Raw genomic sequence first — 25,164 nt, forward strand, 5'->3', positions numbered from 1 at the left:
ACGCCCCTCCCCGCGCGTGTGCGCGCCCGGCCCGCCGTGCACGCCCCTCCCCGTGCACGCCCCTCCCCGTGCACACCCACGCGTGCCCGCGCGGGGGCGCCCCCCCTTTCCCCGTCCCCCCCCCATCCCGTTTTTCCCCCCCCCCCCCCCCAACAAGCTCCGGGCCGGGCCGCTCGGCGGGGCCGCGGCGTTGCAGCGGGCGCAGCGCTCGGGGCCGGGCCGGGCCGTGCTCAGCGCCCCCCCCCCCCAGCGACCCCCTCCCTCCCCCCGGACCCCCCCCGTGTCCCCCCCACCGGGAATTTTCCGAGCTCCGCCGGCGCTGCCCGGCCGCGGCATCCGCGGGGCCATGGGAGACAAAGGCACCCGGTGAGTGCGGATGGGGTGGGGGGGGGGCGCAGAGTGGGGGGGGGGGGGCACACGCGTGCACACGCGTGCACACGCCTGCATGCACACGCACGCGTGCAAACACGCGTGCACGCAGCGCGGTGACAGCCGGGGGGGGCCGCGCCGGCGCCGTTCCCACGCCCCCCCCCCCTTTCCTTGCACCCCCCCCCCCCTCCGTGCGCCCTTGTGGGGAGGGGGTTGATCCCCTTGGGGACCCCCCCCCGTGGGTGTTTGGGGTTCCCCGGGGGGGCTGTGCAGGCGTTGTGCGCCCCCCATCGTGCTCCCGCATTGGGGCGGGGGGGGGGGGCGCGGGCACACGCGTGGGTGCTCGCCCCCGGGAGTGCCCCCGGGAATTTGGGGGGTCCCTGGGGATGGGGATGGGGGGGGGGGGCTCAGCATCGCCTCCTGTGCGCCCCCAACCCTGCTCCTGGGGGGGGGGCCCGGGGGTCACCGCTGCCCCCCCCGCCACCCCGCTGCGGCTGCCCCCATTTCCCTGCCTGTCCTTAATTATTTAGGGCTGGGGGGCTTGGGGGGGGGGCTCGGGGCTGCTGCTCGCCCCCCAGGGGCGGTCGGGGACGGCCTCATCCTGCCCCCAGCCCCCGCGGTGAGGTTTGGGGGTCCCCTGCAAGTGAGGGCACCCCCGTGCCCCCCAGCAGCAGGGGAGGCTGGGGGCGAGGGGGGGGGGCTCGGCCCTGCTCTGGCAGAAGCTTCCAGAAACGCTGCAGCCGTTCGGGGTGGCACGGGGGGGGGTTTTGGGGACCCCCCCCCAAGCGCCGGGGGGAGGACGCGCCGCGGGGACCCCTGTGCTTTGGCTGGGGACAGCAGCCCCCGCGCCCCCCACCCTGGGGACGTGGCCGTGCCCCTGGGAGCGCGGTGATTTTATCCCCAAACCCCCCCCCCGGTTCCATCTGGGGGGGGGTTTTGGGGAAGCCCCCCCCCTTCCCACGCAACGGGGACGGGGGCACCCGTGGGACCCCATGGCGAGCGCGCCTTCCCCGGGGCGATTTTGGGCACGGGGTGGGTGCTGCTCCGGGGCCTGGCGGGGGGGGGATTTCTGCATCCCACCGCCCCCAAACCACAGCTCGGGGCCCTCAAATGCCCAGGAGCCGGGGGATTGGGATGACAAACCCCAAATCCCCCCCCACCCCAGCCCTAAACCCCAACCCCCTCGTGCGCCGTGGCTCCGCGGCGTCGTGCGCGGCCGCTCGGGTTTCCCGGTGCGCTCCGGCGGTGGCCCCATTGTTATTTCCGAAGCCCTGCAGGTTATTAAAAGGGTCGGGATGGAATTAGGAGCAGCTGGAGGCTGCGGGGAGCAGCCCTATAGGGCCGCCCTCCCTCTGATTCATTCACTGGGGTTTGGTGTTCCCCTGGGACCCCCAGGGTGGGGGCACGGAGCTGGGGCCGCTTCGCCACCGGGCTCCGGGGATGCCCCAAAAGGGGGATACCCTTTCCACCCATCCCAATGTCTGCATTGTGGGGTTGGGGGGGGGACACCCCGCTTTTAGCACGGTTCCCGCACCCCACATTGGTGTCACCAGGTTTGGGGTGCGCCTGGGACGAGCCCCTGCTGCAGGAGCCGGCCCTGCACCCATGGGTGCTCCCCGGCCGCTGCGGCCCCATGCACCAGCAGCCGCCTCCCGATGAGCCCCCCTAAATCCCTGCCCTGCAAGGAGCTGGGGAAGGTCCCTGTGGGGTCAGCAGCAAAGCCCTACAGCCGCTGGCACCACCGGGGCTGCCCTGACCCCATAAGCGGCCGAGCGTCGCCTGCTTCTTCTCAGCATCCCAAAAACGCCTGCGTCCCCCAGCACCGGTGCCGTGGTGGTCGTGTGGGGGCAAAAATGGAGCTGGGAAAGGAGAAATATGGGATTGGGGGTCCCCAAAACCGCACCCTGGACCCGTTCCTACAAAGGTGCCATCCTGGGACCCCGCTGTCCCACCCGCTGTGGGGGCTTTTGGGGTGCTGGTGCCGGGAGATGGCCTCTACCCATGGGGAGTAGGGGACCATCAATGGGGTCCTAACCCCAAACTGCGGCCCTAAACCCCCAGAGAGCCTCTTGGGGTGCCCCCAGGGCTGGTTATGGGGTCAGGAGCCGGGTTGGGGACCTCGGCCACTCGATGGGTGCGGGAGCGAGCCCTGGCCGCCGGCCCGGGAGGGGAGACTTTGGCTTCCTGGACTTTGTTTGGAGAACAAACTCTCCGAAATAACAGCAGGATCCAGACATCCCGGATCCCAGCGCCAGCGCGCTTCCGTGCCAAGGGACCCGAGCGAGGCGCAGGGAGAGGATTTTGGGGCCAAAAACCCCCCTTTATGGGGTCGGGGATCTTGGAGACGCGCAGGGGGACCCGGTGGGCGTCGGAGACCCCCCGGGAGCGGGTGGGTGGCAGCAGCTTGGCCCCCACCCCTGGGGGGGGATTTATGGCATCGCTGGTGGATCCGGAGGAGCGGGGACCCCATTAATTAGCGGCCACCAAACGAAGAGGTCGTTAGTGCCGAGCGGCTGCCTAACGAGCTCGTTAAGGAACCCGATCGATGCGGAGGCGAGAGCGGGATCCGGACACCCCGGGCTCAACCCCACAGCCCCGTGGCAGGGTGCCGGGGTGGGGTATGGGGGGGATATGGGGCTGCCAACCCCACAGCGGGGGTCCCTCAGCCCCCCAGGGGGGGAAATAGGGGATTTATAGGGCCAACGGCAGCTTCCTGCTCACGTCCCCAGCTCTCAGCACCAGGAAGGGCCGGGGGGGAGGGAAGGCCTCGCGCTTCCTCTTCCCTCCCTCCCCAGCTCGGGGTGGGGTGGCAGCAGGCAAAGGGGGGGCCAAAATCCCACTGTGGGGTCTGGGGGAACCCCCCACCCCGTTCAGGGTGTCCCATGGGTTCAGGCACCCCATCCCCGGTGGTATTCCCTAAACGGTGCTGGTTTGGGGCAGGGAGATCCCCCCCCAGCTTGGGGGGGGCTGTAGGGTTATGTGGGGTGCTGCGCCCATAGGATGGGGCTATGGGGTCCCTGCACCCACTGTGTGTGTTTATGGGGTCCCTGTACCCACTGCATGGTGCTCTGGGGTCCCTGCACCCACAATGTGGGGCTGTGGGGTGTTGCACCCACAGTGTAGGGCTTTGGGGTCTCTGCACCTGCTGCGTGGTTCTTTAGGGTCCCTGCACCCACTGCATGGGGTTATGGGGTCCCTGCACCCACACCATGGTGCTTTAGGGTCCCTGCACCCAAAGCAGCGGGCTATGGGGTACTGCACCCATAACATAGGCCTTTAGGGACCCTGCACCCACAACATGAGGCTATGGGGTCCCTGCACCCAAATCATGGTGCTTTGGGGTCCCTGCACCCACTGCATGGTGCTTTAGGGTCCCTGCACCCAAAGCATTGGGCTATGGGGTCCCTGCACCCAAACCGTGGTGCTTTAGGGTCCCTGCACGCAAAGCACCGGGCTATGGGGTGCTGCACCCATAACATAGGCCTTTAGGGTCCCTACACCCACAGCATTGATCTATGGGGTGCTGCACCCACACCATGGTGCTTTAGGGTCCCTGCACCCCCAGGGTGGGGCCACCCCACATCCCACACCCCCAGTGCCGGCCGTGCCCCGGATCGGGGTGGCCCCGCGCCTGCGGGCGGGCGCCGTGAGTAATTATTTCCTGCTCTGCCGTGCGCCGGGGTTGTGGGACCGGGGCCACCAGGAGGCCGCGGGGACTTCCCGGCAGCGGGGCCGAGCCAACCCATCGGGGAGAGGGCACCCGAGGGACCCCAGTGCGCGGAGAGACCCCGGTGCCTCCATGGGGTCACCCTTGGGTGCCCGGAGAAGGGCGGTGCCGGCGCTGCGGCGGCTCCGTTTGCACCCGGAAGGTGCCTCGCCCCGGTGGCACTGCACCCCCCCGGTTTTGCACGCCCGTAGCACGCCCTTTTTGCTCGCCCTATAGGGCCGTGACGCTCTATGGGGCCGTGACACCCAGCCCGTGGCCGTGGTCCCACATCCACCCCGGTCCCGTGGGTGCTTTGCGCCCAGAGCGCACCCGGAGGTCCCTGGGGAGCCCCAGGCTGTGGGTGCCACTCGTGGGGGGGTTTCTCCGTGTCCCCATCCCCCTGCTGCTCCTGTGGGGTCAAGGAGATGTCCCCCAGCCCCCGCACGCCCTGCTCGCCATGGGGTGGCCTTGGCCATCGCCCTGGTGGCCCCGTGCCCGATGTCCCTGTGCCCGCTGGGCCATGACATGGGGACACGGGGACACGGGGACATGGGGACAGAGAGGCGCAGGGACATCGGGGCAGGGACCCAGGGACAGCGGGGCACGGCTGTAGGGACATGGGGACACTGGGACAGAGCCCCCAGGGGACAATTATGGGGACGCAGGGGCACAGGCAGGGACACGGAGCCCCTGGGGACCGGGGATGCTGGCGCACGAGGCCACCAGGACGCTCGTGGTCCCCTGAGCCCCCACCCAGAGCCGTGGCTGGGCCACGCAGCACCCTGCTTTCTATGGGGTCCCCCTGCACCCCAAAAAGTCCCCGGTGGCACACGGGGGCCGTGTGGCGTCCCCCCCCCCCCCCCCAACCTCCAGCAGGGTCCCCAGGAACTGGAGGGTCCCCGTGGACCCCCGGGGGCCGTGCTGCGGGAAGGGCCGGGGACCTCAGCGGGGAGCTTTTGGGGGCGGAAACACAGTTTTGGGGTTTCCCCCCTTCTGCCTTCTGGAACCAAATGAATGAACGGCGCTTCCTGGCAAAAAAAAAAAAAAATAAAAAAAAAAACACCAAAAAAACGCGCTTTTTCGCCTGCCCCAAAAGCGCGGGGTTTCAGCTCCTTTCTCCTGCCGGCGTTTTGTCTTCGGATGGTTTCAGGCCCGGCCTGAAAACGCCGCTGCTAATCTTCCAGGGCAGCTTTAATAGAATTTCACGGCGAGCGCAGATTATCCGGGGAGAGCCCATTACGGGTGGCCGTGCGCCAGGGGGAGGCGGGGAGGGGCGCCCCGCTGGCATCCCCCCCCCAACCTGCAAACCTTGCTTTTTTGGGGATATTTGGGAATCCTAAAAAGCTGGGAAGGGTGAGGAAGGCTCTGGGGGGCTTCGTGCTGCCTCTTCGGTGCCCAGGTTGCCCGGGGATCCCCCCCAGGGACCCTGCCCCTCTCTGCCCCGCTGTTCCCAGCTTGCAGGGCGCCCGGCCGTGCGTGGCGTGGCACCTTGCACAACTCCTTGCACAACTCCCTGGGCTGCACCTTACACAATGCCTCGCGCTGCAGGGCCTCTGCGTGGCACCTGGCGTTGTGGTGGCGCTTTGCACAGCACCTTGCACAGCAGGGCCTGTGCACGGCGCCTTGCACGGCGCCTTGCACGGCTCTGGCACCTTGCACAGCACCTTGCACAGCACCTTGCACAGCAGGGCCTTTGCATGGCACTTTGCACGGCACCTTGCACAGCACTGGCACCTTGCACAGCACCTTGCACAGCGCTGGCATCTTGCAGAGCACCTTGCACAGCAGAGCCTTTGCACAACACCTTGCACAACACCTTGCACAGCACTGGCACCTTGCACAGCATCTTGCACAGCAGGGCTTTTGCACAATGCCTTGCACAGCACCTTGCACAGCACTGGCACCTTGCACAGCAGGGCCTTTGCACGGCACTTTGCACGGCACCTTGCACAGCACTGACACTTTGCACAGCGCTGGCATCTTGCAAACATCTTGCACAGCCCCTTGCACAGCAGGGCCTTTGCACAACACCTTGCACAACAGCTTGCACAGCACTAGCACCTTGCAGAGCACAGCCTTTGCGTGGCACTTGCACAACACCTTGCACAACACCTTGCACGTTGCTGGCACCTTGCACAGCACCTTGCACAGCAGGGCCTTTGCGTGGCACTTGCACAACACCTTGCACACCGCTGGCACTTTGCACAGCACCGACGCCTTTGCACAGCATTTTGCACAGCGGGTTCTTTGCACAGCACCTTGCACGACGCCCTGAACGGCAGGGCCATTGCGTGGCACTCGCCATAGCAGGGTGTTTGCACAACCCCTTGCACGGCACCTTGCACAGCACCAGCACCTCGCACAGCACCTTGCACAGCACCAGCACCTGGCAGAGCACCTTGCACAGCACCAGCACCTTGCACAGCAGCGTGCATGGCACAGGGCCTTTGCACGGCACCTTGCACCAACCCCTTGCACAACCCCTTGCAAAACCCCTTGCACAACCCCTCGCACAGCACCAGCACCTTGCACTGCACCTCGCACAGCTGGAAGGGGCTGGGGGGGGACCTGTTGGAGCCCCCCGAGCCCCCTCCCGTGGTGCTGCCAGCACCAGGAGCAGCGCCTCGCCCAGCCCCGAGCGCTCGCTGCGGGCCAGCAGCTGTAAGGAGACACCGCCGGCGCGGCCGGATTTATAGGAAAAGCTTCCCTGGGGGGGAATTAAGTGGGAAAAACCTCCGGCTGCCAACTGCGAGGCTGCCAGGAGCCAGGAGCGAGGGCCCTGCGGTGGAACCTGGCTGGATCCGGCCCCTTTCCAGCCCCAAGGGGAAACTGAGGCAGGGGCTGGGAGCTCGGCACCGTGGCCCCCATCCCATCCCCGTGCCCCCTAACGCGCCTTCCCCTTTGGCTTTTTTTTTGTAGGGTGTTCAAGAAGGCGAGTCCCAACGGGAAGGTAAGAGCCACCTCGGGGGTCCCCCTGCCCCCAGAAGGGAAACTGAAGCACGGCAGGGCCGGGGGCACGTGCCCATACCCACGGTCAGGGCTTTAATGGGGGGCTGCGACCCCCAAGGGTCCTGCACGCCCCACGGGGATGCTTTCGGCTGGTGGGGGCTGAGCCGGGCTGTGGGGCTGGGGGGGCTCCCCCGGGAGCCTAATCGGATGAGGCTGGGGTCTAACGAGCTCCAGCTGGGGCGGCGCAAATCGGATTTGTGGCGAGGGCTGCGGGGACGCAGCCAGGCAGCGGCTGCCGGGAGCTCCACAGCCCCCGGTGTTGCTTCTCCCTCAGTGCCGTGCCCGGCGTCCCCTCTGTGATTTCGGGGGGGTCCCCCAAATCTTTGGATACCCCCGGTGTGATGCTCAGCAGCATCCCGGGCTCGCTGGCACCGCTCCCTCCTCGCAGCCTTTTGGGTGCGCCTGGCGAAAAAGGATGGGGACAGCGGCGTCCCCATAGGGGCCAAACTACCCCAAATCCGCACCCTGCAGCCCCCATCCTCACCGCAGACCCTCTCCCAAATTGGGGGGGAGCATCCTGGGCATGGTCCCTGCGCCAGGGGGCTGTAAAGGGTCTGGGGCAGTCCCCACTGTGGGGTCAGTAATGGTGTGTGCGCTCGGGGACCTCCCCATTGCGCCCAAATTTCCTCCTCCAGCCCAGCTCCGGGTGATGCCCGTGCGCCCCGTGCCTCAGTTTCCCCCCCCCCAAAAAGCGAGGTGGGGACAGGGATTTGGGGCAGCCCTCACCCCGCTGTCCCTCTCGTGTCCCCGCAGCTCACGGTCTACCTGGGGAAGCGGGACTTCGTGGACCACATCGACGTGGTGGACCCCGTGGGTGAGTGGGGCCGGGTGTCCCCCCGGGTGGCCCCAGGGTGGTGGCAGGGGCGTGCCAGGGGTCCCTGCGTGTCCCCCCCCCGCCCCTGCTGGCACGTCCCCCCCTCACCCTGCTGCTCTTCCCTTGCAGACGGAGTGGTGCTGGTGGATCCCGAGTACCTGAAGGAGAGAAAAGGTAACCTCGGGGGGGCCCTGACGCTTGGGGACAGGGGGGTGGCACCCACAGGGGACAACGATCCCCCCCCAGTGTGGTCCCATCGGGTGTTGGGGTTTGCAGGGCCCTTGGGTGAGGTTTTCCAGCCCCCCCCTGCTCTGCGGTGGCTGCCCTGAGGTCGCACCCCCATCCCCATCCCTGTCCCATGGGGACCCAACCGGTGCCACTTGTCCCCAGCTCCCTGTCACGGCACCTCCCGGGTGCCACCGCTGCGTCCCGGTGCCGCCTGGGTTGAAACTGGTGGGGCTGGGGTGTCACCGTGCCATAATGACACCATGCCATGGTGCCACGGTGCCACTGTGCCATGGTGTCACCGTGCCGTGGTGCCACCGTGCCATTTTATCACTGTGCCATGGTGTCACCGTGTCTTGATTCCACCATGCCATGGTGCCACCATGCTGGGGTACCGCTGTGCCACGATGCCCATTCCCGTGGTGCCACCGTGCCATGATGCCACCATGCCATTGTGCCACTGTGCCATGGTGGCACCGTGTCTTGAATCCGCCATGCCATGGTGCCACCCTGCCATGATGACACCATGCTACGGTGCCACCATGCTGTGATGCCACCGTGCCGTGGTGTCACCGTGCCTTGATTCCACCATGCCATGGTGCCACCATGCTGTGGTGCCATGCCACTGTGCCACAATGCCACCATGCCACAGTGCCACGGTGCCATGGTGTCACCGTGCTGCAGTGCCATGCCACTGTGCCATAATGCCACCATGCCATGGTGCCACTGAGCCATGGTGCCACCGTGCCATGGTGCCCATGCCCGTGGTGCCACTGCGCCATGATGCCAACACACTGCAGTGCCACCCTCCTGCGGTGCCACCGTGCCACGGTGCCACCGTGCCGTGATGCCACCGTGTCCCCCCCCAATTTTGCCACCCCCTCAGTCTTCGTGACGCTGACCTGCGCCTTCCGCTACGGCCGCGAGGACCTGGACGTGCTGGGGCTGACGTTCCGCAAGGACCTGTTCGTGGCCAACGTGCAGGCGTTTCCCCCGGTCCCCGAGGAGAAGAAGCCCCTGACGCGGCTGCAGGAGCGGCTGATCAAGAAGCTGGGCGAGCACGCCTACCCCTTCACCTTCGAGGTAGGGCCCCCTCCTCTTCCTCTCACCCCCCAAAAGGAGGGGAGAAATCGGGGTGGTGCCGCTCCCCAGCTTGTCCCTGGGGCGCAAAATCGCCTGTGCGGGTGCTGGGTGCTGGGGCGCGGGGTTTTTTGGGGTCCTGCACGCGGGCACAGCATCCCAAGGGGATTTGGGGTGGCCAAAAGGGGTGCTGGGTGTGGACGTGGTGGCTTCTGGATGCTCTTGCCCCGGAGGAAAGTGGCCCCTGCACAACGCAGCCAGTGGGGAAACTGAGGCAGGGGCTGGTGGCGCAGGGGGTCCGTGGCCAGGCGGTGGCACAGCCCCGGGGGGCTCCCCCCCCGAGCGAAGCAGAGCCCCGGGGAGCCCCAAATCCCCGGGGACCCCCCTGCTGCATCCGTGAGCACATGGGATCGGAGCTGTTCCTCCCCGCCACGCTTTAATTGCGGCGGTAATTAGCTGCGTTAATTCCAGCCTTGTCTGGGAGCCGGGGAGGAGCGGGAGGAAATTTCCATCGCAGCCCTCCCGAGCTGGTGGTGGGGAGCAAAATTGGGGATTTTGGCAGATAACGGGGGGGCAAATCCACCCCCCCCCGTGGCGAGGGGCACGGGCACCCTGAGCCCCCCCGGGGGGACCCCGGTGCCGTTTTCCAGGCGTGAGCTCTCAGCTAAACCCCCCCGGGGATCAGCGGGATCACCAGCAGGCGCGAGCCCTTGCAAAACAACCTTAATTCCTCCAAATCCCCCGGATTAAACCGAAAAAAAAAATAATAATAATAATAAAAAAAAAAAGGCGCATTAGCACGGCTCGGAACTCCTCGGGGTTTGGGTCTCCGGGGTCTTTTCGGATTAACCCTGGCCAGAAGGGGAAGGGCAGCACGACGCCCCCCTGCCCGTCCCCTCCCCGATGCTTGGGATGCCACAGCCCCCTGGGGAGGGGGATTTGGGGCAGGGGTCCTCACCCCTTTTCTGTTTCAGATCCCCCCCAACCTGCCTTGCTCCGTCACGCTGCAGCCGGGCCCCGAGGACACGGGGAAGGTAAGGAGCACCTGGGGTCACCCTGCCGTGTCCCATGGGATTGTGGCACCCCCCTGGGCATCCCCCCCAGCCCCTTCCCAGCAAAGCCCGGCTCTTGAATCGGGGTGAAACCGCCCCAGGGAGCCCAAAAGGTGATGTCCCTGGACTGGGGACACGTTTGGGGATGGGATGCCAGGGTGTCGTGCACGGGATTTGGGGTGCAGAGGGGTTTATCGGCCTCCTCCTCTGCCCCCCTCCTGCTTCGCAGGCCTGCGGTGTGGACTATGAGGTCAAAGCTTTCTGCGCGGAGAACCTGGAGGAGAAAATCCACAAGAGGTGAGGGGGGAGGACGTCGGCACGGGATGAGGGTGCCCGGGAAGGGGGCAGCAAGTGGCAGCGGGGAGGGGGCTCCTGGCTCTGGCACCCCACAGTGGGTGGGATGGGGCTGGGATGGAAACATCTTTTGGGATGGAGCAGGGGTGTGGAGATGTCCTTTGGGATGTGGTGGGGATGGAGGTGTCCTTTGGGATGGGGTGAGGGTAGAGGTGTCCTTTGGGATGTGGCTGGGATGGAGATATCCTTTGGGATGTAGTGGGGATGGAGATGTCTTTTGGGATGGAGAAAGGATGGAGATGTCCTTTGGGATGGGACAGGGATGGAGACGTCCTCTGGGATGGGGAAGGGACGGAGATGTCCTTTGGGATGGGTTAGGGATGGAGATGTCCTTTGGGAAGGGATGGAGACGTCCTTTGGGATGTGGTGGGGATGGAGACATCCTCTGGGATGGGGCAGGGATGGAGATATCCTTTGGGATGGGGTTGGGATGAAGATTTCCTATGGGATGGGGCAGGGATGGAGATGTCGTTTGGGATGGGATGGGGATGGAGATGTCCTTTGGGATATGGTCGGGATGGAGATTTCCTATGGGATAGGGTGGGGATGGAGGTGTCTTGGGATGGGACAGGGATGGAGATGTCCTTTGGGATGTGGTGGGGATGGAGATGTGGAGATGTCCTTTGGGATGGGATTGGGACGGAGATGTCCTATGGGATGGGGTGAGGATGAAGACGTCTTTTGGGATGGGGAAAGGATGGAGATGTCCTTTGGGATACAGTGAGGATGGCATGGCTGTGGGACTACTGGACGAGCCCCTTGGTAGGGCCAACCTGGCCCACGCAAAAAGAAGGATTTGCCCCCAAACGGTCCCAAAACAACCCGGGGAGAGCTGCCAGCAGCTGGACACCCGTGCCCTGCCCTTGTCCCCGCAGGAACTCGGTGCGCTTGGTCATCCGCAAGGTGCAGTACGCCCCGGAGCGGCCCGGCCCCCAGCCCATGGCAGAGACCACCCGGCAGTTCCTCATGTCTGACAAGCCCCTGCACCTCGAGGCGTCCCTGGACAAGGAGGTGGGCTTGGGGTCGGTGGTCCCGGGGGGGTCACGACCCCATCGGGGTGGCTCCGGGGAGGGGTACGGTGCGCTCACGTCCCCCGTTCCCCGCAGATCTACTACCACGGGGAGCCCATCAGCGTCAACGTGCACGTCACCAACAACACCAACAAGACGGTGAAGAAGATCAAAATCTCAGGTGAGGTTTGGGGACGCCCCGGGGGCCGCCTCGTGGGTTGGGACCCCCCCCATATCCACCGTGACCCCCCCCCCCCCTTTGCTCTCCATCTCCCGCCCCAGTGCGCCAGTACGCCGACATCTGCCTCTTCAACACCGCCCAGTACAAGTGCCCCGTGGCCGTGGAGGATGCCGAGTGAGTGATGTGGGGCTGGGGTTTTGGGGTTTTGGGGGGCTTTTTGGGGGACCCCGTGGGGTGCCCAGCCTTTGGGGGAGGTCTCCTACCCGAACTCAATCCTTTGGGGTCAGCAGGAGGATGGATCCGGCGTGCGCAGCCTGGTGGGACCGGTGGGGAGATGGGAATTGTTATTTTTTTATTTTATTTTTTATTTTTTATTTTTTTTTGGCAAAATCTGGCCATTTTTGATGGCAAACTCCACCCCATGCAGGGTGCTCATGGAGGGGGGACGTGGTGCTGCCACCCCGCGCCCTCAATAAACGAAGCAGAGCCAAAACTGCAGGGTTTCACCCCATTTCCCAACCTGCCCCGACCCCGTCAGCCCCCAGCCCTTTTGGGGGGCAGCACAACGGGTCCGGGACTGACCCCCCGCCCCCATTGTCACCCACCCCCAGTGACATGGTGGCCCCGAGCTCGACCTTCTGCAAGGTGTACACCCTGACCCCATTCCTCGCCAACAACCGGGAGAAGCGGGGGCTGGCGCTGGACGGGAAGCTGAAGCACGAGGACACCAACCTGGCCTCCAGCACCCTGTGAGCCCCCCCCCGTCCCCCTCCTCTTTTTGGGGCCACCCCGGCAGGACCCCCTCCCCGTGCTGATGTCCCCTTCCCCGTCCCCATCCCCTTCCCGCAGGCTGAGGGATGGAGCCAACAAGGAGATCCTGGGCATCATCGTGTCCTACAAGGTGAAGGTGAAGCTGGTGGTGTCGCGAGGAGGGTGAGTGTGGGGTCGGACCCCCCCTCGGGGTGCTGCGGACCCTTTTTCCCCTTGATGTCCTCTCTGGGCATCCCCCTCCCCGGGGTGGGACAGCACTCTGGCTCTGGGATGGGATTGGGATGGGGATGGGGTGGGATGGGGATGGGGATGGGATGGGGATGGGGATGGGATGGGATGGGATGGGGATGGGGATGGGGATGGGATGGGGATGGGGATGGGGATGGGGATGGGAATATGGGATGGGGATGGGGATGGGATGGGATGGGGATGGGATGGGATTGGGATGGGATGGGGATGGGATGGGGATATGGGATTGGGATGGAGATGGCATGGAGATGGGGTGGGATAGGATGGGATTGGGATGGGGATGGGATGGGATTGGGACTGGGATGGGATGGGGATGGGGATGGGATGGGATGGGATGGGGATGGGGATATGGGACGGGGAGCAGTGACTAATTTCCCGTCTCATTTAACCCTCACCAGCCTGCTGGGAGACCTCGCCTCCAGGTAACGCCTGCGTGTGCCACCCCACTCACCCCACCGTGTCACCCCGTCCCCTCTGTCCCCTCCATGCCCACCCCAGCCCCCCAGGACCAGCCCCTTCCCCACGGCGCGCCCCGTGCCCATGCAGCATCCCCGTTCCCCTGGGTTCGCTGCGGGTGGAAGAGGCAGAGCTTTGTCCTGCCCCATCTCAGCTGGCCCTACACCCATGGGGGTGCTCAGCACCCCCCAACCTCCCCTAAACCCACGGGATTTTAGCCCCAAATGCCAGTAAAACCTGCTAAAGGGCAGATTTTCTGCGCTCACCTCCCTCCTACCCCTTTGCGCGCGCGCCCGCCCTTGGGTAGCCGCACGTGGGGAGCTCCTGGGGGGGATCCCAAACCAGAGGGAGCCTAAAACCACAGCCCCCCCGCTCTGCCCTACAACTCACCCCATCCTCGTTCCCCCCCTCGCAGCGACGTAGCGGTGGAGCTCCCCTTCACGCTGATGCACCCCAAACCCAGGGAGGAGCCGGCGCACCGGGACGGTGAGTGTCCGCCCGGCCGGGGCGCACGGGGCAGCCCCCCCAGAGGGGTCGGGGGCACGGGGTTCACACCAACCATTGGTGTGAATCCCCCGGAGGGGGGAGATTTGGGGACCCCGCAGCGCCCCGTTGGCAATCCCGGGGTGAAAATTTTGGGGACGGGGGGGGGGCTGAGTCCCCGAGGGGTGCTGCCGGCGATGCGCCCCCCACCTCACCCGCGCTGACTTAACCCACGTGCCTGTGTTCAGTTCCAGAGAACGAAGCCCCCATAGACACAAACCTGATAGAGCTTGACACAAAGTAAGAGAAAAACACCCCGGGGGGGGGTTTGGGGGGGCTGTGGGGGGGACGCGTGTCCGTGCCATGCAGCGTGGCAGCGGTCGGCACGGCCACATATTGGCCCCGACCCCCCTCACCCCATGCGGCTGCCGCTGACTAACCCCGTGCACATCCCCCCTAATGCATGCCCTGCCTGTTTTTTTTTCCTTTTTTTTTATTTTTTTATTTTTTTTTCTGCCCCCCCTTGTCCTCCTCGCCACCTCCCTGCATGTCTTTCCGAGCAGGACACTCACAGTAAGAAAGCGCCCGCCGGGACCGCGCGTCGCGGTGTGTCCCCGCCGTGTCCCCGCCGTGTCCCCGCCGTGTCCCCCAAATCCCCAAGGGTGGCGATGCTGCGCCCGTGCTGCACCCTGCGGGTTAACCCCCAGTTTTGTGCCCTGGGGGCTTCGGGGGGGGGGGCTTTGCTGCGGGTTTGCTGTCCCCGGGGAGCGAGCGAACCCCGGGGTCCCCCTGCGTGCCGCGCGCACCCCTGGGGATGCACCCCGGGGTGTCTCCCACCTCGTCCCCGCGCTTCTCAGCGAGGCACCGGCTGCTTTAGGGGGTGCTTGGAGAACCCAGGCTGGCTGCTGACAACGGGGAGGGTGTTTAAGAGCCCCCCCAGGCTGCTGGAAGCACCGCAGCGTGGCCGCGGAGCCCCGGTCCCCCAAATCCTGGTCCCCCCAGTTCCCCCCATAAACCCCATGTCCCTCGTGTCCCCGCCAGTGACGACGACATCGTCTTCGAAGACTTCGCCCGGCAGCGGCTCAAAGGCATGAAGGACGACAAGGAGGACGAGGAGGAGCGCACAAACTCCCCGCAGCTCAACGACAGATAAGCGGCCACCCCTCCCCAGCTCCCCGGTCCCCGAGCCACTCACCCACCCCCCCCCACCCCCCCCAAAAAAAACCTCCCCCATCCCCGGCTGGGCCGGCGTGCGCCAGTGAGACCCCGTGCGTTAAGGCTGCTTCTCTTTTTTATGATTATGGATTTTGTTTTCTACCTGTACCGGGAGCCTATGGATCACCCGATCGCAATTATAACCTTCCAGCCGTGCCGTGTTGTCGCTCTTCATCCAGCTGCCTGTGGGCACAGCCCCTTGGGGGGGGGGAAAGGGGGGGTGCTGGAATTGGGAAGGGGGGGGTCTCAGCACCCCCAGCCCTCCCTCTCCACGTCCAGCCCCTTCCCCGTGCCCCCCCCCCGGAGCCCTTTCCTATGAGCTGCCTTCTTTTACGCATTTTTTATCGTCCGCTCTCAACGCCGGTTTGCTACGGGGAGGGGGGGGGTGCAGCAGAAATTGGGGGGGGGGGGCTTTTCTAGGCAGCCTGCTCATGGGAAAGGGCACCCCTGCGCCTCCTCCATGTCCCCCCCCACCAACTCCTGCCCACAGCCTGGCCCCGTTGCATGCGTGCCCCCCCCACCCCGGGGTGCCCGAGCCTGGCTTGGACCCTTGGGTGCTGCCCGGCGCAGGGCTGGGGGGCAGTGGGAGCGCTCCCCCTGCTCCCACCCCAAATCCTAAAGGGTCCAGCCCCGGGGATTTGGCTCTTAGGTGCCCCACGGAGCCGAGCCGTGCCTGGGGGCTTCCCCCTGGGGCTGCTTTGCCCCCACATCGATGCTTCTCCCCCCTCTGTGTGCCTGCATGGGCTCAAGCACCTCTTTGGGGTTGGGGGGGGGACAAAGGGAGCACAGCATTCGCTGCCCTAACCCGCGTTTCACCACGTGCTTGTGCCTCCCGGGTTGGGGGTGCCGGTCCCGGGGCCCCCCCTTCCTCCCTTATAGGACCCCGTGGGGTCCCCAGGACGGATTGTGCCCGGGGACCCGGCCCGTGCCATGGTGTCCCCCCCCCAAATGCTGGGGGCTCGGGTCTCCCACAGCTCCTGGGAGACCCCCGCCACCCTTTTTTCGTGCCAGTGGGGTCGGCGTCGGCACCGGAGAGCTCCGTCCCCCTGCCCCGGGGTGTGGGGGGGGCACAGAGCTGAGCCCCCCCCCCCTTGTTTTTGGGTAGAGCTGATGGGCAGCGTGGTACTTCTTTTTGTAAAGTGGTTTCTTTGTACTTGTTCATGGATACCTGCTTCTTTGGTTTCTCCACCGTATCTGTGATGTTTCTGTGTTCTGTCAAATAAATTATTCTAGTTTATTAAACTCAGAAAAAAAAACAAACAAACAAACAAAAAAAACACCAAAAAAAAAAATGAAAGCTGAAAAAAAACGCAGTCCCAGCGCCTGGACACTTCTCTTGGCTCAGGACAGGGGACCCAGCCCAGTCCTGGGGGGTCTTTTCCAGCGTGGCACCCACTGGTGGTGCTGGGGAGGGAACTGGGGGGGTCCCTGCGTGCATCAACACCCACGGAAACCTCCCGCATCCCATGCTCAGCCCCAGTGTTCCCAGTTCCCTGCCTCTACGCTGGCACTGGGACACTCTTCTGGCCCCCCACACTCAGCCTCTCCCTCCGCTGCCCCCCCCCAGCCCATTTTTTTGGCTGTAGGGCTGTGCCCTGGCCTCCAAGCCGCGGGTAAATCCGGGCTCGGTGCCTGCCCTGGGCTCCCACCCGCTGCCCACGTGCGTTGGCTGCAGCAGGAGCCACAAATCGATGCCACCGCGCCCAAGGACGCGCAGGGGAGCCCTGGCACAGCTCCTGACACCCCCCTCCCACCCCAACAGCCTCGCTGCTCTCGGCTAACGCTGAATTTTTTGGTCGTTTGGGTGAGAAATGGTGAAAAGGACGGCAAATCGCCCTGCCCGGGCTCCGTGCCAGCGCAGACGAGGCATCGAAGCCGTGCGCCCCGCGGCACGAATGTCTGTGGCTCTCCATCAGCTGGGGCACGTCCAAAATGAGCAGGACAGAGAGAAACAGCCCACGGCCATCCCTCGGGGTGCTGCTCCAGCCCCTCGGTGCCTTGGTGCCGCCGCTGACCTTCCCGCAGGCACATGGATGCTGCTGAGGGACCTGTGCCAAGGGGTTGGAGGTTTTGGAGCCAGCAGCGGGGACCAGGAGGAGATTTGGAAGCGAAGTGCAAGACCTTGGAGCACGGTGGGCTGCTGGAAAAAGGAGCTGGTGGTGCCCGTGGGCACCAAGAGCGAGCTGGGGACACTCCAGAGCCACATCTCCAGGAGCAGGAGATGTTTCCCAGCCTCCAGCTGCTGGGGGAAGCAGGAAAACCCCAGAACCGGCTGTTAAATCCAACCCAGGACAGCCCCTGCCCGTCTTCTCCCCACAAACACAGCCCGGCAGGGTGAGGGAGCGGCGCAGAGCCACAGATCACCCAGCAAGCACGCCCTAAAAACGCCCAGGCGCCCTCCAAAAGTGCTGCCAGCAGCAGTACTGCAAGCAGCAGCCCCGGTGTTGCACAAGACCCCAGCTGCACAGCCCCACACGTGACAATTCCGTGCGTGGCGCTGGGCAGGCGTCCTGCTGGGGGGGCAGGAGGAAGCAGGACGGGGACACAAACCCGATAACCCCCCCCCCCCCCCAGAACCCTCCCCTGCACGGCCCCAGCTGTTAGCACTTCACATTTTTGGCCATCTCCAGGCCTCTGGCGGAGCTGGTTGAAGCTGGACGAGGAGGCTGAAGTTATTTTGGGGGTAAAAACAAAAAAAAACAAAAAAAAAAAAGAGAGGAAGTTTAGATGACTAAACCCTGCTGTTGCTTAAGCACCATTTCCCTAGAAAGCCAAGCAAATTTGCTTCCCTCTCTGCAGCAGGGGGACGTGAAGCAGGCTGGGCTCTGCTGCTCGCCAGCTCCTCCACCACAACCCCGAGGAGGAGACGGGGAGGAAGAGGAGGCAACAGGGAGGAAGAGGAGGCGATGGGGAGGAAGAGGAGGCTCAGGACCACAGGGCTCCCCTGGGGCTCAGTGCCCACCCATGGGTGAGCCCCTCCGATGGGTGCCTGGTGTTGCTGAAGACCCTCCAGGGGTGGAAAGGAGGACGGGGAATCCCTGCAGGAGCTCTCAGCTCCACCCGAGCCCTGCTGTTGGTGATGAAACAATTTCAGAGCTCCAGCAGGGAACATTTCGGGTGGTACCTGCCGGGAAGCTGGGATGGCCTGAGCTGGGAAAGAGCCCCTCTGTTTCATCACCGACACGGGAACAGGCTTCGGCGTTAGCACCTGCAGGGAAAGAGCTGTTGCCAGGACACGGCGCAGGTCGGAACATCGCATCCCCAACCTCTCCTCCACCCCCTGAAGCGCAGCCTCGGCCCCGGCTCACCTCCCTGTCCCCACCTGCCTCGCCTGTCCTCAAGCTGCTGCGGACACACGGCGAGGCAGGAAGCCCTTTGCACCTCTCCTCTGAGGAAGGGGAGCGGCGGTTCCTGGAGAAATAACCACATTTAGGGGTGTTTAGGGGCAAGAGGGGATGGCCAGCGCCGGGTGGAGGAGCAGAGGCAGAGCTGGTGCAAGATTTGTGTTGCCCACTCCAGCGTGAGCATCCCGCAGGGCTGGGGGCTGTTTTCCAGGTGAGCACCCCCTGTTCACTCACATCCTGCCCTTGGTGTTCAGGACAAGGGGCAGCAGGCTCCCCGTGCCCCCAGGCACCGCCTGGTAACACGCAGGGACTGTACAAATCACCACCCGGCCTCCTCAGGCCCCAAAAAAGCCACCCAAATTCAAACTTTTTGATGAAAAGAAAAGGCCCACAAGCTACGGAGGCCTTTTCCTAGGCCGGGTGCTCTCTGGTGACACAGGGGCAGGGCAGAACTCGCAGCAGGCCGGGGCGGAAAGGCTGTTCCTGTGCGGGCTGCGCCGCTGTCACCACGCTGCAGCTTCCTGTGGCAGAGGCCACGCACAAGTGCTGAAACACCAACACCCCGCGGGGCGTGCAGCCACCCCAGCGGTGCCTGGGGACGGAAACCGGGAGGTTAAACGTGCCCCCGAGCAGCCCGTTTCCTCAAATTGTACTCGCCCTTTTTTTTTTTTTTTTTTTTTTTTTAATATCTATCTTCCTCGTTTGAAGGGCACGGCGCAAAACACGACGTGGGCGGGGGGATGAGCTGACAGCAGGATGTTCTCCGCTAGTGGACGCGGTGAGAACTACAGGCTGCCGCGCTTTGGAGGCTGGTAAACAGGAGAAGAAGTGACACAAGCAGAGTTCTTGCTATATTATATAAAAAAACAGTTCTTTATAGCTGTTTCTGTTAGCTATGGCTGTCTCAGAACGGTGACTTCAAGCAAACGGGTAACCTCGTAACCTCCCGGCCCACGCAGGCAGGCAGGAAACACCCAGCTCACCCAAAGCGTGACCTACCCACAGCCCCCGCAGGGCTGAACCCAGTCCCAAACGTGCAGGGAGCCATCGCTGGCTGCTGACAGCAAAGTTCTGGGTTTCTGCGGGTGCCACGTGTGCACCGTGACCCGGGGAGGGCCCTCGCTGCCAGCCGGGCCGCCGAATTTGTGGCCTCTGTGGACGAAGAGCGGCTCTGCCTCCCTGCCGGAGCGGTCCCAGCGCCGCGTGTCGTACACCTGCACGGTGCCGTCAAAGCCTGGAATGAAAAGAGAGAGATGAGGGAGTCACCAGCTCAACCCCAGGCTCGCAGCTGCCTCCCCAAGGGGCTGGAAGAGCCCCGAGTGACAGCAGAGCAGCAGGAGTTTGGCTGAAGCTAGCAGCGGGCAGGGAAAACGCGGCCAGATCCATGAGGACTGCACGTTCCCGAGTCTGGATTTGCCACGCTCAGGCCAGGAGACGGCCTGATGGATGCACACCCCGTGGTGGCCAGGCTGCCGCTGCCACTAGCAGCGTTTGCTAAGGCTTAGGGCAGAATTTGCTAAGGGTTTGGGGTCTTTTTTTTGGAGAAGGGAAGCTGCGAGCCCCCCCGGAGCTGATCCGGGCTTTGGGGTCCTGCAGCAGCTAAAGGTGAGCTGCGGGGGCTATCAGCTCACCTCTCCGATGCCTCTGAACAGCCACTCCCTAACCAGGGGGGGTTAAAATACAGCTGGGCATGATGCAAAGCTCAAAACTTCCAAAAAAAGGAACGTCTCAGCCCAGCAGCACGTACCTGAAACAGCCAGGCAGCCTTCCAGGGCAGGAGCCCAGGAGACGCACAGGAACTCTGCCCCGCAGCCGGGAGAGGGAATTCTGCACGTGGCCGAGGCCAAAGGCTCGGAGATTTTCCTCACGTCTGCCAGGACGAGGTGCCCCCCGCTCGAGAGGCAAGCTACGGGCTGGGGGCTTAAATCAGAGCCGGGGGGTCCGTGGCCGACCCCCGCGCACCACCGCTCGCCACGAGGCGCCGAGGGGGCGGCCGCAACCTCCACGGGGCTCTGGGGGTGCCGCACGTCAGCCAGCCCCAGCTGCCCCCCCGTGCAGCACAGCAGCAAGGTGTTGCAGTCCAGGAAGGCCACGCCGCTGAGCTCCTCGCTGCTTCTGGAAGCTAAAAAAAAAAGACAAGATTGTGGATTTCCAGCTTCTGGAAGCCGGGAAGGACAAGGATTTCGGGTGTCGTGAGAGCATTGGCACGTGTCTGAAGGCAGCCCAGCTAAGGAAATGTTTGCCACCCGAGCAGTTATCCTTGCCTCGCCCAAAATCCAGCTCTGCAAAGCCAGACACGCTCAGGGTTGGTTTGGGTACCTGCCACGTAGACGTTTTTCTGTGATTCCACCTCTGTGATCCGGACGTTGTCGACTCTGGAGCCGTGAAGGACCCACGGGGCTTTGGTCGAAATCGTCGCGATTTTAGCCCAAGCCTGCCCAGTGCTATTTTCTGCAGGTATGGCACTTACAGGTTTGATAACATCTATTTCAAAGGAGAGATAAGCAGCTGTAAAACACGCCAGGAAGCGAGCAATCCGCAAGACCAAGTTGCTTCACAGAGACACCTTGCAACCTGCTACGCCAACGAGAAATCAAATTACAACTTTGTCTCCAGAATAAAACCATGTTTTCCAACCCATCCAGCAAGGACCGCCACCAAACCCTGGGAAATCGAGGAAAACCCGTAAAAAGCTGTGAATCAAGGTGTTTATTTTCAGCAGAAAAGAAAATTCGAGTAGCACTTTGTACTTCCTTTTCTGGTGGTGTTTCACAAGAAGAGACAGAACAACGTCAATCCTCTCCTAGAAGCAGGCGTGGAGAACTGAGCTGGCTCACGGTGCCCCCCAAAAAAGGTGACGTGTGGGGCAAATTTATTTCTTACCCCCGAATTATTAAGGGAATCTCGTGCTAAGCACACAAGTGGGATTTTTATTTACGTAAGAGCTCACAGATAAGAGAAGGTGGAAAGCCACAGCACCAGGCCAAAACCACCTGACTCCCTTCTGAGGTTTGGGCTGTGGGGTGAGCACCTTTCCAAGCCGTCGTGCCGTTCCCAAACCCTTGCCACACGAGGACACTCACTCACTGAGCGGGACTGGGATTTTTCTCCCCATTTTACCCCCGAGAAGCAGAGGAAGCTGGAGATGCTGACACGCAGTCTACGCTGAGAAACTACTCACATCAGAAGCGTGTGCCCTTACCCGAGTCCTCTCCTGACACCTGCCAGACGTGGAGGGAGCTGTCAGGTGGGCCGCTCGTCACCAGCAAGCTACGGGAACAAAAAGAACCCCACAAGGCTCGTCAGGGGCAGAGAAAAGCCTTCCTCCCCCTCCCAAACAGCCTGGTGAGGCCCAGCCTGGCTGTGCAGGAGCCGTCAGGGCTGCAGTTTCACAACTCCTCACACCAGGGCGATCTGTGCAGCCCAGCCCCAGGCGATGGCATTTAATTAGCACATTTCCCAAAAGCTCTAGACTAGGAACGAGGCAGAGAGCCCCGGAGCAGCACCGGGGGCTGGTGTAGGAGGTGAGAGCTGAGCAACTGATATGAATCAGCCAGAGGGAAGCTCGTTTGCTACAACCAGCACCAGCCAAAGCCTCCTGAACCTGCGTCCGCGGGAACCTGCAGAGCAGAGACAGCCACCACCTGCTCTGCCTGCTGGGCACCTCCAAATCCAGAAGGAAACGACGCAAAAAGGCAGCGCAGGGAAACCACAAAGCCCTCCCCTGCTCACAAGTGAGGTAGGGAGGGATCCCTGGTGACCACCACGATCTCAGCAGCCCCTGCTGCTCGCTTCTTGTAACCCAGCTCCAACATTCCAGCGGCCTGTGCTGACAGTTTCAGCTTCCCTGCTACAGGGAGTGCTCTAAAAGCACCCAGGAACGAAGAGGGGCAAACATTCGCCAATATTCCTCCTGGCAGAAGTCACCAGGCTCCTCTCCTCCACTTTTTTTTTCCTCTGCTAGGACCCCGTGGCCATACCTGGTGTCTGGCACGTGCTTCAGGCTGTACACCGGGCGGCTGGAAAACCCACCACATTCCACCTTGAAGTCTCTCTCTGGACACAGGCCCTGGAAATCAAAGGAAAAGTCATTTCTTCAAGTTAATGCTGCATAAAGCCAGGTCAGTTAACACAAAAAAAAAGACAGAGGCACGAGAGACATTCTGGCATGGCAGAGCTCTTGCCTGTCCACTAAATGCTTCTTCCAACAGGAGCTACAAAGCTGAAGGATCCTTGGTGATAGGGGAAAAAATACAGATAAAGCTTGCGCCAAGCACTCTGCCCGGGTTTGTTGCTGGCTGTGCGTGCCTGGCCAAACACCACCTCTTATTTTAGCTCAGACACCACCTAATCATGGGACAATATCACTGTTCAGCAGCAGGTTCCCCAGGCTCAGGCATCTCAGCCAGTTTTCCTGGGTCTCCTCACGTCTCCTCTTTCCCCAGGAAAATCTTTCATTCACATATCTGGAGATGGAGCTTCCATGGCACATGCTGTCCGCAGGGCAGCAGGATTTCACAACCAGACTGCCAACATGACCTACCCGAGCTGGACAGCAGCCGGGTGGTCAACGCGCTTCAGCTTCTGGTCAGAAACTGCTCCAAAGCTGGCCAAAACACTCTGGGTTTGGGGTGCCACCCCAGCCACAGCACCCACCTGGGTCTCCTTCGCCTGCAGCGTCGGCGGGGGCAGCAGCTGCAGGATCTCATTCCTGTCAGAGCTCCCGTACCCGGCCACACAGACACCTGTGGGGTGAGGAACCAGGGCCACAGTGAGCAATCCCCTCACCACACCCACCTTGGGCCAGACCCCCGCATTGCAGCACGGCCCCAGGATGAACCCCAGTACGCCCCCAGCCCCTTGTCTCCCCTTTTCTCCCCCTAGGACCCCAGTGCAGCCCCTCTCCCACTTCCCCAGCCTCCCAGCCTGGTGATGCAGCCCCCATTCTCCCCTCAGGACCCCAGCACAGCCTGGCCAGGCCTCCCTCAACCCCCAGCCCCTAGCCTGGCCCCCCAGAACCCCTGCCCGGCCCCTCAGGACCCCTGCCCAGCCCCTCAGGACCCCTGCCCGGCCCCCCCAGCCCCTCCCCCCCACACTCACGGTTCCCCAGGGCCCATTCGATGACACGGGTGGGAGCCTGGAGCTCGAAGGTGTGGAGATCCTCGTACCTGCGGGGACAGGGGGCTGCTGAGGGGGGGGGGGAGGCTGAGGCTTTTGGGGTGGGGGTAGGCCGGGGAGGGGGAAGAGGCCTGAGGGGGCAGGGAGAGGCTGGGGAGAGGAGGCTGAAGGCCCAGGGCCCGTCTCACAGGCGCAGGGAGCTCAGCAGCCATTCGTCTTCTTCTTCTTCATCATCTTCTCCTTCTTCTTCTTCATCTTCTTCTTCCTCCTCCTCTTCCTCCTCCTCACCACCAGCCCCCGCCGCCTCCATAGCAACGCCCGCCCGTCGCGGCCCTGTGACGTCACGCCCTGTCGCGCGGTAGTGACGTCACGCCCCGGGAGGCGGGAAGACGGGCGCGGCTCCCCCGGGGCCGGTGGCGGGCGGCTGGCGCCGGCCGGGATGGGAGGGGCGGGGGTGGGGGTGGGGACATGGGCGCTGCTCACAAACATGTCGGGATCTGGAGCTTTGGGGTCCTTCATAGACACTGCAGTGCCCCCAGCTACGTGTCCTGGTCACAGATAGTGCAGTACCCACAGCTCTATGTCCCACCATGCCCGCTGCTATGTGTCCCTTCACAAACACCTCAATATTCCCCTCTTACAAACACCACAGTGCCCCCAGCTATGTGTCCCTTCACAAACACCTCAATATTCCCCTCTTACAAACACCACAATGCCCATAGCTATGTGTCCCTTCACAAACACAATACCCACAGTTATGTGTCTCTTCACAAACACTGCAGTGCCCACAGCTATGTCCCTTCACAGACACCGCCATGCCCACGGCTATGTGTCCCTTCATAAACACATAAATATCCACAGCTATATCATATGTCTATCCCCTCTTATAAACACAATACTCACAGGTATGTGTCGCTTCACAAACACTGCAGTGCCCACAGCTCTGCGTCCCTTCACAGACACTGCAGTGCCCTTGATATATATCCCTTCATAAATACCTCAATATTCCCCTCTTACAAACACCACAATACCCACAGGTACGTGCCCCTTCACAAACACCCCAGTGCCCACAGCTATATATTCCTTCACAGACACTGAAGGAACTTCCTGCAGTGCCCACTGCTTTATGTCCCTTCACAAACACCTCAATATCCACAGCTATATGTCTGTCCCCTCTTATAAACACAATACTCACAGCTATGCGTCCTTTCACAAACACCCCAGTGCCCACAGCTATGTCCTCTTCACTGACACCTCAGGGCCCACGGCTATATGTCCCTTCACAAACACCTCAATATTCCCCTTACAACACCACAATACCCACAGCCTTCACAAACACAATACCCAGAACTCTGCGTCCCTTCACAAACACCCCAGTGCCCACAGCTGTATGTCCTGTTCAGAGACACTCCAGTGCCCACGGCTATACATGTGTGTCCCTTCACAAACACCTCAATATCCACAGCTATATTATGTCTGTCCCCTCTTAAAAACACAATACTCACAGCTGTGTCCCCTCACAAACACAATACCCACAGCTATGTGTCCCTTCACAAACACCGCAGTGCCCACAGCTATATGTCCCTTCACAAACACTTCGATATCCACAGCTATGTGTTTTTCCCCTCTTATAAACAATACTCACAGCTATGTCTCCCTTCTCAAACTCCACAGTGCCCACAGCTATATGTCCCTTCACAGACACTGCAGTGCCCCTGATATATATCC

The 25,164-nt window shown here is 63.0% G+C and overlaps 2 protein-coding genes across 2 annotated transcripts; one reads left to right on the forward strand and one right to left on the reverse strand.

Annotated features, from left to right (window-relative positions):
* The first annotated feature begins 242 nt into the window (after nt 1-242).
* On the forward strand, nt 243-16,216 carry ARRB1 (arrestin beta 1). The gene is made up of 16 exons (XM_084494269.1): nt 243-366; nt 6,995-7,025; nt 7,838-7,898; nt 8,028-8,072; nt 9,010-9,206; nt 10,178-10,237; nt 10,485-10,552; nt 11,485-11,620; nt 11,716-11,800; nt 11,902-11,974; nt 12,412-12,549; nt 12,650-12,733; nt 13,219-13,242; nt 13,692-13,762; nt 14,008-14,059; nt 14,801-16,216. The coding sequence occupies exons 1-16, from the start codon at nt 347-349 to the stop codon at nt 14,910-14,912; spliced, it is 1,257 nt and encodes a 418-aa protein (XP_084350395.1). The 5' UTR covers nt 243-346; the 3' UTR covers nt 14,913-16,216.
* Nucleotides 16,217-19,164: 2,948 nt separating this feature from the next.
* On the reverse strand, nt 19,165-23,786 carry WDR73 (WD repeat domain 73). Its single transcript, XM_084494282.1, has 8 exons — nt 23,625-23,786; nt 23,419-23,486; nt 22,975-23,063; nt 22,299-22,387; nt 21,521-21,588; nt 20,638-20,802; nt 20,066-20,440; nt 19,165-19,552 (listed from the first exon to the last, which is right to left on the reverse strand). Exons 1-8 carry the CDS (start codon nt 23,744-23,746, stop codon nt 19,314-19,316), a joined length of 1,215 nt encoding a protein of 404 aa, XP_084350408.1. The 5' UTR covers nt 23,747-23,786; the 3' UTR covers nt 19,165-19,313.
* Between the last annotated feature and the right edge of the window lie 1,378 nt (nt 23,787-25,164).

This window comes from Aythya ferina (genome assembly GCF_964211825.1).
Source record: "Aythya ferina genome assembly, chromosome: 1".
Lineage (NCBI taxonomy): Eukaryota > Metazoa > Chordata > Aves > Anseriformes > Anatidae > Aythya > Aythya ferina.